The 13,186-nt window shown below is 40.4% G+C and overlaps 1 protein-coding gene across 1 annotated transcript in view; it reads right to left on the reverse strand.

Annotated features, from left to right (window-relative positions):
* Positions 1-13,186, reverse strand: part of RPN2 (ribophorin II) — a 53,891-nt gene that overhangs the window by 26,795 nt on the left and 13,910 nt on the right. The window contains exons 3-8 of the mRNA XM_012658952.1: positions 11,674-11,769; positions 10,424-10,599; positions 6,253-6,328; positions 5,015-5,149; positions 2,681-2,857; positions 1,042-1,160 (exon numbers count right to left, since the gene is read on the reverse strand). Of these exons, the coding sequence (XP_012514406.1) occupies positions 1,042-1,160; positions 2,681-2,857; positions 5,015-5,149; positions 6,253-6,328; positions 10,424-10,599; positions 11,674-11,769 (779 nt within the window). The remainder of the gene's footprint in view (positions 1-1,041; positions 1,161-2,680; positions 2,858-5,014; positions 5,150-6,252; positions 6,329-10,423; positions 10,600-11,673; positions 11,770-13,186) is intronic.

The raw sequence follows: 13,186 nt of genomic DNA on the forward strand, positions 1-13,186 counted from the left end.
CAATTTTACACTTAAAAAAGTTCCATATAAAAATTGACCTTTAATTTTTTTTTAGAGACAGGGTCTCATTATGTTGCCTAGGCTGGTCTTAAACTCCTGGCTCAACTGATCCTCCCACCTCAACCTCCTGAGTAGCTAAAACTATAGGCAAATGCCATTTTACCCAGTTTGACCCTTAATTTTTAAAAAATTTACATAGCGTGGAGCCAGGCACAGTGGCTCACGCCTGCAATCTCAGTAATTCAGGGGGCTAAGGTGAGAGAATAGCTTGAGGCCAGGAGTTTGAGACTAATCTGGGCAACATAGTGAGATCCCATTTCTACAAAAAAATTAAATGATGGCATGCCCCTATAGTTCCAACTACTCAGGAGGCTGAGGCAGAAGGATTGCTTGAGCCTAGGAGTTCAAGGTTGTAGTGAACTATGATCAACCACTGCACTCCAACCCAGGCAACAGAGCAAGACCCCGTCTCTTAAAAAAAAAAAGTTTATACAGCAATAATATGCAGCCATTAAAAATGATTGTAGAAGAATATTTAATCCTATGGAAAAAGGTTCAGGATACATTGTTATAAAGCATAATCCTCAATGAATTTAAAAAATCTATTTATATGCATAGAAAAAAGACTAACAAAAAAAAGGATTATAAAATGTTAGCCGTAGTTATCTCTGGGTGGTAGAATTATGGATGAGTTATCTTTTCCTTTTTGTGCTTTTCTATATTCCTATAATAAAGATGTATTACTCATATATCGGAAAAAAACAATAAATATTAAAATAGCTACTTTTAACACAATATAGAACCAACTAGAAACAGACAAAGAATAAAACAGTAAAACCCAAATTCTTTTAGTTTTAAAAATCCTTTTCTTATATTCGACTCTAGAATTTTGATACCAGTACATCAAATTTACCTAACTGGAATTTAGGTAAATTTGGTTTTATGATCATGGCACTATCCATGTTAATCTGTTACACTGGCTGCAGGCTAACTTTCCAAAACAAACAGGTTGATGCCCTGTCAAAATATGATCAGACTTACCCTACAAGGGTGAAGGGCGTCTTCTGGAGGACAGTGGCTCCGGAGGCAACAGATTTAGCATGTTCTAGTTTAACAGTAGCCTGAGTCAGAGGCTGGGACAGAACGTTGGTAACTTGCAACTAGAAATAAATAAAAAAATTATCTGTAGCAACAAAGGTGCAGGAGTAGAGAATTTTGTTTCTGAGGTACTTTATTTATAGGGTGCAAGCTCTACAGGAGAGCAAATGCCTTGTTTCAGGAAATCTTCTCCGACTTTGATCTGCTGCCTATCAGAAATCTAATACAGAAAACACATAATTCAATTAGGAATGGGATAGATTACAGAACACTAGAGTGGGGGAGGATCCTAAAGATGATCTTGCCCAATTATTTCAGTTTTCAGATAAGGAAACTAGAGCCCAGGGAAAGACAATGACTGGTCCCAAATTACACAGTTATATATGCTTTTTCCTGATTCCCTGTTCCATTCACTCTACTACAGAATCTTTAAAAAATTTATCAGCCAGAAAAATACTTTAGGAAGGTATCAGCAATGGGAAACCTGAAAAAATACAGATAACATTAATAACTATCATTTGTTGAAAGTCAACTATATGCCTGATACTAGGATGGGCCCTTTACATATATCCTCCCATCAGTCATATGAGATAGACAACATAATCCCTGTTTTACAGATGAAGAAACTGAGGCCACAAGAGTTAAGGGACTGCCAAAGGCTACATGGTCAGTTAAGCAGTTGAACGACGACTCAAATCTGTCCATCTAGTTTCAGAGCGAATACTTTCTCCACCTTGTTCCTGACTCACAGTGAACTATGTTAATCCAGTTCTCACTCGAGTCTTTGTTGAGGGGATGTGAATCGTATGTAGGGAGAGGATAGGCAACCCTGAAGTACGGGGCACTTCTCTGGAGGATATCTGCAGGGGCCACCAAAGTAGAACTAAGGGGACAGACAGAACTGTCCTATGTGGAACCCCAACATTTAGATATTAATAAAATGTTAAACTCTTACAAAGATCTTAGCTTGTCACTAGTTTCCAAACAGCATCAAAATGCCTCATTTGAAATGAAACTTCTAAGCATATTCAAAATCTGTGCTTTGCTCTGTTCAAAGAGTTAACACAAAAGAGAAGTCCATGTTTACTCCTGAGTGAGTGGGAGGACTATGCTATGGAGAGGCAGAAAGATACACTATATCCTATCAGTACCAGGGAGGAAGAGACCTGGTATTTAATGTAACACCTATAAGCACCAGAATTACTTGGGAATTAAAACACCTGTCTTAAAACAATGTATTTAGAAAGATATGGTACTGGGAAATGCATTTTAGAAGCAAGACTTCCCCACACATCTACAGTTATGGACCTGGAAATGCAATTTCCTTACATTTAATTTATTGAAAGCCCATACTATTTAAAATCCTCTGCCAGGAGTGGGGGAGGCTTTTTGATAGATTTGAAGGGTTCTGTGACTAGTTCACCCAGTAGTCAAGTCCCCATTTCCAGGCTAAGGGAAGTGAACCTTGTCCTACATTTAATGGTGATTTCCTCATGGGGCTGTGTACCGTTGTCTGGATTTCTGAAAGGCTTCCGCTAGAAATGGCAATCACAGTGGCACGTTTTGGGCATGGAAGTCATACCCGCAGGATAGCCTGTTCGTGAGTGTCGGAAGCAGAGCTCTCGGGCACAACCACAACTGGCACGTGGTAGCGATTTTGGGAGAGCGCAGCAGCAGCAGCGGCTACACTGAAGGCTTCTGGGAGGGATTCAAAGTTCTTCTTGCTGAAGATCGTGTTCATCAGCTGGATGACCTGATCCTGGAAGGAAAGGGGAACGAGCGCAGCTGCAGACCTTCCTCAGGCAGGGAGGTGGGAGGGCCACCTGTCTCCCCGCCTGACTCAAGTCATTCCGTCTGTTTCACGTGTTCACATGGACAGTCTTTTATCATTAACCCAAACTGGTAGAGGGAGAAAAAGCAAATATTCTCCATTTAAGCTTAAAACTTGGATTTGGTTGATTTTTTACATCTTCCACTATAAACTGAAATGCATACATTTATTTGTCAACTATTTAAGGAATGCTTACTATAAAAATGCAAGATACTTCCAGGTAACTACTGAGATATGAAAGTATATTATAAAATACATATAACAGTAATCATTTGTTAAATGCCTATATATGCCAGGCATTGTGATGGGTGCTTTACATGCATTAACTCGAATCTCGACAAAAGCCCAACAAGACTGGTACTGTCAATGTTTCCCAAACGAGGAAACTGAAGCCAAAGATGGCTACGAAACTTCTACAAGTTATAACAACAAAAACAGCAAGACCATGTAGGTCTCTTTGTACCCAAAGTCCTTCCAGAAGAAAATTTGTTCTTTCTTGATTCCCATCACCCTCACAGTTAAACTACCCTCCCTCCCAACCTGCTTTTAAGTAGTAAATTGCAGCAAAATTTGTATTTATAAGACCAAACTTCATAGCTAAAATGTGCATTAGAAAGAAACTAAAATAACTCTCCATTAAGACCTAATTACCTACAGCAAGGATGGAAAAAAAATTTTTTAAATTACAAAAATACAAAAAAGAACTAATGGGCTGCTTAGAAAAGAAAAAGCAATTTTTTACAAAAGTAGAACCTAAAAGGCATAATTAAAATTCTAGAGGTTGTTTGCTTAGAAGGAAACATTTTCCACTTCAATCAGTTTTGTTTTTTAAAATCTACCATCTAACAAAAGAGCTCCTTTGTTCCTGATGGTGTTATTCACAGTCGACATGAAATAATTTTCTTTAATTGTACCAATTACATTTTTCCATCACCAGGCTGTTGACATGTTAAAATGGATGAATGTTCACCAGAATTGTTATGTCAAAAGAAAGCAGTGACAACAAAATTACTCTAGCCAAATACCTGGTTTGCAAAAGCTTGGAAATAAAGAAAGAATAAGTTTAAGTTGTATATGTATAATATAACCAATTCATCCATTTTACTGTGTACAGGAGAATCCCCAAATAATTTGTACCATAAGTTACCACATTCCCGCACTTTCACCCATAACAGAAATTAAAAGGGAGTTTATTTCTAGACCTCCTGCACCTAGGATGAAGGAAAAGACACAATAAGAATGCAAATACATGAATCAATTAATTATCTGATCATATCCTCTGGAGAAAATATGAAATTAATTCATATGATCCAGGACAGATAATTATTTACTGTTTACTTAAACAAACTTGGCCCAAAACTCATAGTGCATAAAGAAATGAAAGTTCTAACTTAGAACCCAAATCTTTCCTCCTAAAATTTAAATAATAGTAGCTTATACTTTAAGTACTTTAGATCAAGGGCTGGTAACTGTCTCACAGACAAGGGGTACAGAGAGGGTCCTACTCAAAAAGACTTCCTATACACATTTCAACTAAAGGTTCTTTCAGGTTAATAAGCTCCTCTTGGGAAAAAAAAAAAGAGAATTAACTCTTGGCGGATGTCTGGTAGACACACATGCCTCTCAGTGAACTATGTCAATCAGCAAAGATTAGCTAAGATTTAGCCATTGCTGAGCAGGAGGGGGAAAGGAGAATAGGCGATTTTGAAGTACAGGGCACTTTTCAGAGGAAGGATTTGCATGGGCAACCAAAGTGGAAAGCATTCATGAGATAAGAAGGAAGGGGTATCAGGAAGAAAAGGGAGATGAAACAAGTGTAATGCACTTGGCCTTCTTGTCACTACCTCATGACATGTACACGCCCCATTTAAAGCAAGTGTGATGATTTGTTTACATGACTGTCCAACTGACAACCAGTTTCTTGAGAACAGGCATTTCATCTTTCTATTCCTCATAAAGCCTAACCCAAGACATTGAATGACAACACCCCGAAGTATTATCTGAACCTCCCTCTCTGAAAAAAGCTATCCTTAGCAGATAAAGCTGACAACCCCTTTGGGTTTCATCCTGAGAACTGTTAGGCACCTCCTTAATGGATGGCTCAGTCCCCACATGGTCCATGAGCTTGTAGGTGGCAGCCACAAATAATGCTGTTGTTTCCAGTCCTTCTTCAAATTGGAGATACATGCCCCCCAGTTCATCCAGGCGAGCAACAAGGTCCTGCCATAACAAAAGAGAAGCACGTTGGATGTCAAGCGATAGCAGAAATGAGATGCACAAACCACTGTCAACCCCAGTGCAGACACAATTTTGAGAAATCTCTTACTCTAAAAATCTGAGGACCATCTCAGTCACTTAGTACTTTCTCAAAAACAGTGTTAGGCAGAGAGTGAAGTATATGACACAGACACTTGAAGAGAATAGTATCTTCTGCAGCTCTGAGGGTGCTCCTTCCTTGGCCCCTGGTACTCATGCCCAAGCACAGAACTCATGGCACCGAAGGCACCAGCTGCTCTGGGCAGAAGGCCCGTGGGCCAGGCTGCAGTGCACCCAGGAAGCATCATGACACAGACGGAGTCCACGGCCATCTATTTGGATACAACCTACAAAGCACAGCATTTCCCTTTCTTATTCAATGCTCCAAAAGATGAAGAGAGACATACTGCTCTCCTGGGTAACATGACCAGGCAGCTAATGTGCCTGTGAAGCATCCAGTGATAACAATATCAGGACTTTCACCGGCTATGTATTTCATGAGAGTGGCCCCTGAGGAGCAGGATCTCCTGGGCAAAGGAAAGGATAGAGCAATAATAAACACCACAGTGACCACTTCCTGAGCACTTATTGTATACCAGGCACAAATATTTCCTTGGACATTGTGGTCCAATACGAAGAACATAAGTGTGCCATATATATAAAAAGCCAGGCGCTATGGCTCACACCTATAATCCTAGCACTCCTGAAACGCCGAGGCAGGAGGATCATTTGAGCTCAGGAGTTCGAGACCAGCCTGAGCAAGGGCAAGACCCCATCCCTCTACTGAAAATAAAAAAAATCAGCCAGGCATAGTGGCTCACACCTATAATCCCAGCTACTTGGGAGGCCAAGGCAAGAGGATCGCTTGAGCCCAGGAGTTTGAGGTTGCAGTGAGCTATGATACACCACTGCACTCTAACTGGGGTGACAGAGTGAGACAGTCTCAAAAAAAAAAAAGCAAAAGATAAAAGCAATGTAACTGGCTGTAACAAATCATGCACGACTATCTGCAAGACTATTCTACAGAGTGTAAAAGACAGGATCTATTTGTCAAAAGAGATTCACACCTCAATCTCCTCCACGATGTTCCTCAGGTCAGCCTGCTGGGACAGGTAGGATGCTGTCTGCAGAGCCTGGACTGTTCTGGAAGGTAAAAAGTAGAACCCCAATGAATGGCAAGTCTCGTTTGAACTATTCACCCCTTCTCATATCCAGACACCTTCACAAATAGCCCGCTCTGGTTCTTTAGAAGTGTAAGTTGGTCTCGGCCTTTAAGGAGTTCATTTATTAATATAATCTAGTTGGAGCAGATGTGATAAGGACTGGAAAAGAACATCACAGCTTGAGAAGACAATCCAGGCAATAAGACTGGCAATAAGAACTATGGGCACAGAAGAGAGAGGGAGCACAGGTTCACCACTGCCCACTCCCTCCAAATTGGTTTTGTTCCTAATAGCATCACATGTAGAACACTGAGACCAGGAATTAAATTTATAAGAGATATGCTCTTTGTGAGAACAGGATTCAACCAAGGTGTACTTGGTTATATGTTGTACAAGGCACTGTGCTAGGCAGAAGTTGGTGCCTGTTAATTTTCTATATTTCTTACTCCAAGACCAAAGAAATATTGTAGAATCTACATCTGTAGATTGTTGGGTAGAATTTGGAGCTATTTTTCTGAAAACTAGAGCAAAGCAATATGAAGAGGAAGCATTTGGTAAACATGCTGAATGGCTAACACTTGGGCTGCCCTGCTGGGGGACCTGAAAGTCACTCATCCTTTCAGCATTAAATAAAAGGAAAGGAACAGAGGACTTGCTCCAAAAGCAGAGTCTATTCTTTTTTTTCTTTTCCTACCATTTATTTTTGATTATAAAAGTACATATTTGTCAAAAATTCCAACAATACATTACCAAAGAAGTTAAAATTCCTGTTAACACCCACCCTTAAAAGGTAACTGATCTCCAATTTGTTTTTAACTTAATAATGTATACCTCTTTCCAAGAGTACATATAAATGTACTTCATGCTTATTAACAATGACATAGTTACACTGTCTAAATGTACCACAATTTACTCTCTTAATCTCCAGTTGATAAACATTTGTTTTACTAGGTCATTCAATGCCATAATTGACAACCCTTATTCATGTATATCATTTTCTAAAAATTTGAGGTGAAATTCACTAACAAAATTAACCACTTTAAATGAACAGTTCAGTGGCACTAACTACATTTGCAATGCTGTGCAACCACCACCTTGGTCTAGTTTCAAAATATTCCCACCAGTCCAAAATAAAATCCCTTACCCACTAAGTGGTTTCTCCCCATTCTGTCTTCCCCCAGCCCTGGCAACCACCAAACTGTGTTCTGTCTCATGGATTTACCTATTCTGGATATTTCATATAAAATGGAATCAGACAACATGTGACCGTTTGTGTCTGGCTTCTTTCACTAGCATAATATTTTCAAGGCTCATCCATGTTACAGCATGTAACAGCACTTCATGTTTTTTTATGGCTTATTCATATATTTTTACCCATTTATGAGCATACTTCTTTAAGGTAAACTTTTTAAGATGGATTATGATCAGTATATATACACAGTATTTATTAGATTCTATTGTCTTAATGCAGATGATTTAAAAAATATAAATGGTGCTTTTCTGGGTGCAGTGGGGAAAGCTGAGGCCCCCTGGTGGTTAAACAGACTGCTGCTCGACCCCAAAATGGTTCCCTAATTCCTAAAAGATGACTGGGCCCTTGTGTAAACCCACTATTTATCAAGTCAGTGTGTCGGGGAATGTACAGCAAGAATTTGTCTGCTTATGCGGAGATCATAACAGTTTAGATTCCCTCCATGGAAAACTAATTCCATTAAGATGACAAGTTGGAAAACAGAGGGTCACAATTCGCAGAGAGAGAAGCCTCAGAGTATTCCACAATTCCAATGGGATACTTGTTGTTATAATGCACTTGAGAAAATGAAACCTGAATTTCTAAACAAGAGTAAAATCCCACATCTGCCCATGATAAATGCTGAGCTCAGAAAAGGCTGTTAAAATAGCCTAGAAAGAACTTTTCAATTAAGATATCATTTTTCTCTTCTTTGGAATGAGTGAGTGCCACACGAGTAACAATCTCAGAAGTTTTAGAATGAAATTAATTCACTTAGCTTTAGAAAAGTTTTGTCACTGGCTTTAATTAGTTATTCCCCAGACAGCAATTTCTTTTTCTCTGGAGTACCATATTCAAAAAAACAGATCCTATCTTGCTAATATACAGCAGATGATTCAGAGAAATTGGTTTACGAGAGACCACAATGACATCTTTTCAGATGGTTCATTCAAACCCATAAATATTTTCTTTTTTCCATTCAAGTTTACAAACATATATTTCCCAGAATAAGTCCACTTAAATATGGAAGACCCATTTAGAAGAGTCCTAATTTATATCATATTTCCTTAAATAGGGCAAATTAGTAGTAATATTAGGCATCCCACCAGTTTGATCTTCACAATAACCCTGAGAAAGATACCGTTCTCTGGGTTTTACATATGAAAACTCCAGGTTTGGGGGGTTAAACAACCTGATTACAGTCACAGAGGTATTGAGTAGAAGAGTGTGGATTTGAACAAAGTTCTTTATGATCCAAAGCATGTGCTCTTTTCACCTGAGGCTTTCTACAAGATAGTAGAAACACAAAGTATAGTTTTAGCTTTTATTAACTCTTTCTTGGGCATATACTATGTGCCAGGCTCTATAAGCACTGCAAAGAAAGAAGCTTATAATCTAATACAGAAATAATTACAACTCAATGAAGGAAGTAATCAGCGAAGAAAGAGACCTAAGAAGGAAATGATCTAGAAAAAGAACTCCATTTCCTGAATGCCCACTGAGAACCAGGCACTGTGCGAGGCTCTTCACATCTATAATCTCATTTAATCTTAACGTTCACTGTATGATACAAGGACTATTCGTTCCATTTTACAGATGAGGCTCAGAGAGGTTAGTAACTTGCCCAAAATCACACAGCAAAGAAGGAACAGAGCTGGTGTTCATACCCAAGTCTGTCTGACTCCAAAGTGAATGTACTGCCTTTGTACTTCTTCCTGTTCTGGGGTTTTGAAGAAGATTTTCCTTTTTGCTTGGAGGGAACGGGAAGTTTTTTTTTGTAGAAGGTGGCATCAGAGGAGTAAGGCACTGACAGGGACATCATGACATGAGATGGTGGTGACTGGGGAAGCATTCCCCACAGAGATTACGAGCAGAGCTCAAAATATGTGGCCTAAAATCAAAGGGCCAAAAGGGCCAAGTCCTGGGCAAAGTCAGCCTCAGAGCCACTGATCGCTGACACGTGAATATGAGTAGGATGTGAGAGTGACAAAGAAAGAATGTCAATTAATTGTGAGCCCTGCCCTAACAAAGCTTCAAGTTTAGAACCAATTCAGCTGTTATCAAAGAACTGGGAAATAATCTCGCTGTTTTGAAAAAGGGAATTGGTGTTACCAACCTCTTGCTTAACAAGTTACAGGATCTCCAGGCATTTCACACCCTCTTTCAGAGGTTACAACTGAGTGCGGTACACAAACAACACAAAAATATTGTTTTTGATGAAGAGTTTTAGTGTTAAAGGAAAAAACTACATATATTATCACTTAAAAGTTTAGTAAATATCCTGAAATCAGTTACAATATTATAATAAACACGGGAAAGTTGTTCCAAGCCCCTTTCTGTAAGGTGCTTCTCCTTCACCTGAGCCTTTTGCAGAGCAGTAGAGTCTGATTCCTAGAATATTCTACCCTGAGTACCCACTTCTCCCACCACATGCTATCTCTCACAACTTCCAAGGATTCCTTAAACCCTTCTTCTTTACAGAGCCTCCACTGCCAAAATGTCCCTGGCCAAGCCTCAACAACAGATGCATGTGGCTCTTTCTGGGTTATCTACCCTTGCTCAAGCCCTCTAACCTCAAAAGGCAACTGGGTCTCTAGGTGGCTGCATGTTCATGCTGTGACTCAGTATTTGCCTTCTGTTTCAGTAGCTTATAGAAGACTGTCTATGTGAGCTCCATGAGGACAGGGACCTTACCTGCCTTAATGCAGTATGTCTGCAGTGCCTAGCAGAGCACCTGGCACATACTAGGTGCCCAGGAAATATCTGCTGAACCAATGAATGAACCCTCTCAGGATAGTACCCAAGACAAATGAAGCCTGAGAAGTGCCCGAGATGACAACTCACGCTAGCACAGTCTCTTCCTTGCTGAGACGAGCAGTAAGGGCACCAAGTGCTTCTTGCGATGCCAAGGGAAGGCCAAAGCCACTTAGGGCTGCAACTGCATGGTAGATCTGGGTAACAGATGAGTCTTCACTGACAGCTGCCAGAAGCAGATCTTTGGTCTCATTTGAAATAGAGATCTAAGAATAAATTGGCAGACACAAGAGTTTTAGGACAGGTTTTGGCAATTTGTGGCAGATATGCCAAAGACGGCATGCAGAGCAGCTGCCAAAGTCACACCGCCTCACACATACTCATTCCCCAATCCCCAGACACCAGAATGCAATGTTTGCAAAACCTCTGCACAACACTTTTGAAAAGATGCTGACAAGTTACTTGTCTATTTTTATGGTTTTCCACGTTCAATAAAATGATTTCCAGAAATCTGGTGTGGAGGTATACTTTGAACTTTTTTTTTTTTGAGACAGAGTCTCACTCTGTTGCCCAGACTAGAGTGCCGTGGCGTCAGCCTAGCTCACAGCAACCTCAAACTCCTGGGCTCGAGGGATCCTCCTCCCTCAGCCTCCTGAGTAGCTGGGACTACTTTTTTTCTATTTTTCTTTTTTTTTTTAGTAGAGAGCAAGAGTCTTGCTCTTGCTCAGGCTGGTCTAGAACCCCTGAGCTCAAGTGATCCTTCCACCTTGGCCTCCCAAAGTGCTAGAATTATAGGCATGAGCCACTGACCTATTTTGAACACTTCTAAAAGTTAAAGGGAGATAGAAAGGAAAAAATCAAGATCTCCTAGAAGAAAGGCAAAAACTGTAGGAAAAAGTTATTTAAGGCCAGGCACAGTGGCTCACGCCTGTAATCCTAGTACTCTGGGAGGCCAAGGTGACAGGATCCCTTGAGCTCAAGAGTTTGAGACCAGCCTGAGCAAGAATAAGACCCCAGCTCTACTAAAAATAGAAAAATTAGGCAGGTGTTGTGGAGTGTACCTGTAGTCTCAGCTACTCAGGAGGCTGAGGCAGGAGGATTGCTCGAGCCCAAGAGTTTGAGGTTGCAGTAAACTATGATGACGCTACTGCACTCTACCTGGGAAAAAATAAACAAACTATACTTTCTTAAGAAAAAAAAAAAGAAATCACAGGAACAGAATTCCCGCCCACACCAATGGATTCTTATTGTTAAAAAAATAATAATCTGACATGACCCTTCTCCTTTAAAAATGCATTTTACAGTTTAAAGTAATTGTCAACGTAGGAACCTGGACTCACCTCACACCCTGAGAGAGCCTTGCTGGACTGGGCGGCATAGAAGAGGGAATCCACGTTGTTGGGGTCAAGGTTAGATTTAATGAAGGTGCATGCTTTCTAAACAAGGGAGAAAAGTCAATGTTAGTGGTGACATATGCAATGGAAAAGCAAAGGTATTTTTGGATAAATAAAATTCTAAGCATCTATGATGGCTTAAAGAATGAGCGACGCAAGATTGAGTTTTTTAAGTAGTTATTTTCCTTAGGACACTGTATTACCCAAAATTGTTCATTTCATACAAGGAGCAATAAGACTGAAGGCACCTTAGTCCTTCTAAACCTTAGGAAGGAAAGAAAGAAACCACTTCACCAATCACCTGCTGTGGCCGTCACCTTCCTGCTCTGACATCCACAAAGGATGATCTTCCTTTTAAGGAATATAAGGACCCTTTGATAGATATTGTCACCATCCCTATTTAACTAAAAAAGAAACTGGGGCTTGGAGTTGGTAAGTAACCTGATGAAGGTGACAAAGCTAATAAGTGGCAGAGAGTCTCCTCTGATTCTAACCATACTGGCATCTCCACTTAGGAGTCTCCAAAGCCGAGTCAGGCTCAACAAATCTAACATGAGCTCAAAACCTTCTATTTCTTCACCCAGACTTCCCAGCTCATGCACAAGGAATCACCATGCATCTAACTACCCAAACCAGAAACCTGGGAACCATTGTTGATTTTTCCCTTCCCCACCAAGCCTATCAAGTCTACCTGCTTGTCGTTTCTCAAACCCAGTCCTGCCCTCTGGCTTCTGTCACTGCCTTAGGACTCAGCCTCTTGGCCCTTGCCATTTCTCACCTAGACTGTCACAGTCATCTCCTAACTGGTCTCAAGCCATGCAATCCATTCTGCACACTGCTTCAAGAGTGACCTTCACAAAGTGCAGATGTAACTGTGTTGCTCTGCTATTAAAACCCTTTGGTGGTTCCTTATATATAATTCTCAGATAAGATCCAAAGTTTCTGATACAGAATGAGATGCCCTCTTGACTGACCATCCCTCTCTGTGCCAGCTGCAACACCACACCCCCACCTCCAACTCCAAAATCCTACCCTCCACCCTACCGCAACTATACTACACCCTCACCATTTAATATTTTTGAACCTGCTACTCCCCCTGCCAGGAACACCCTTTCCTTTGTCTTTATCTGCCAACCCAGGTCCTACCTTCATCTCTGCTTAGATGTTACCTCTTCCAGACATTCATCCCAGGAGAGGCCAGGAGTCTTCCCTCTAAACTGCTCCCCCAAAGCACTTGCCACACTGTATTAACTACCTCCCCCAGTAACTTGCTACCTGAGAGCAGGGACTTTGCTGAACGCCCATCACAGTGACTGGTACAGAGTAAGCACATAACAAAACCCATGCTACTTCTACTTTATCAAACTCCAAGAAATATTATTGAGTGGTTACATTGCTAAAGATTTTGGTTGAAAAAATATAAATTTCAACCATTCAAAATTATATGGCAATAATAACA

This window comes from Propithecus coquereli, unplaced genomic scaffold (genome assembly GCF_000956105.1).
Source record: "Propithecus coquereli isolate 6110/MARCELLA unplaced genomic scaffold, Pcoq_1.0 Scaffold590, whole genome shotgun sequence".
In the NCBI taxonomy this organism is placed as follows: Eukaryota; Metazoa; Chordata; class Mammalia; order Primates; family Indriidae; genus Propithecus; species Propithecus coquereli.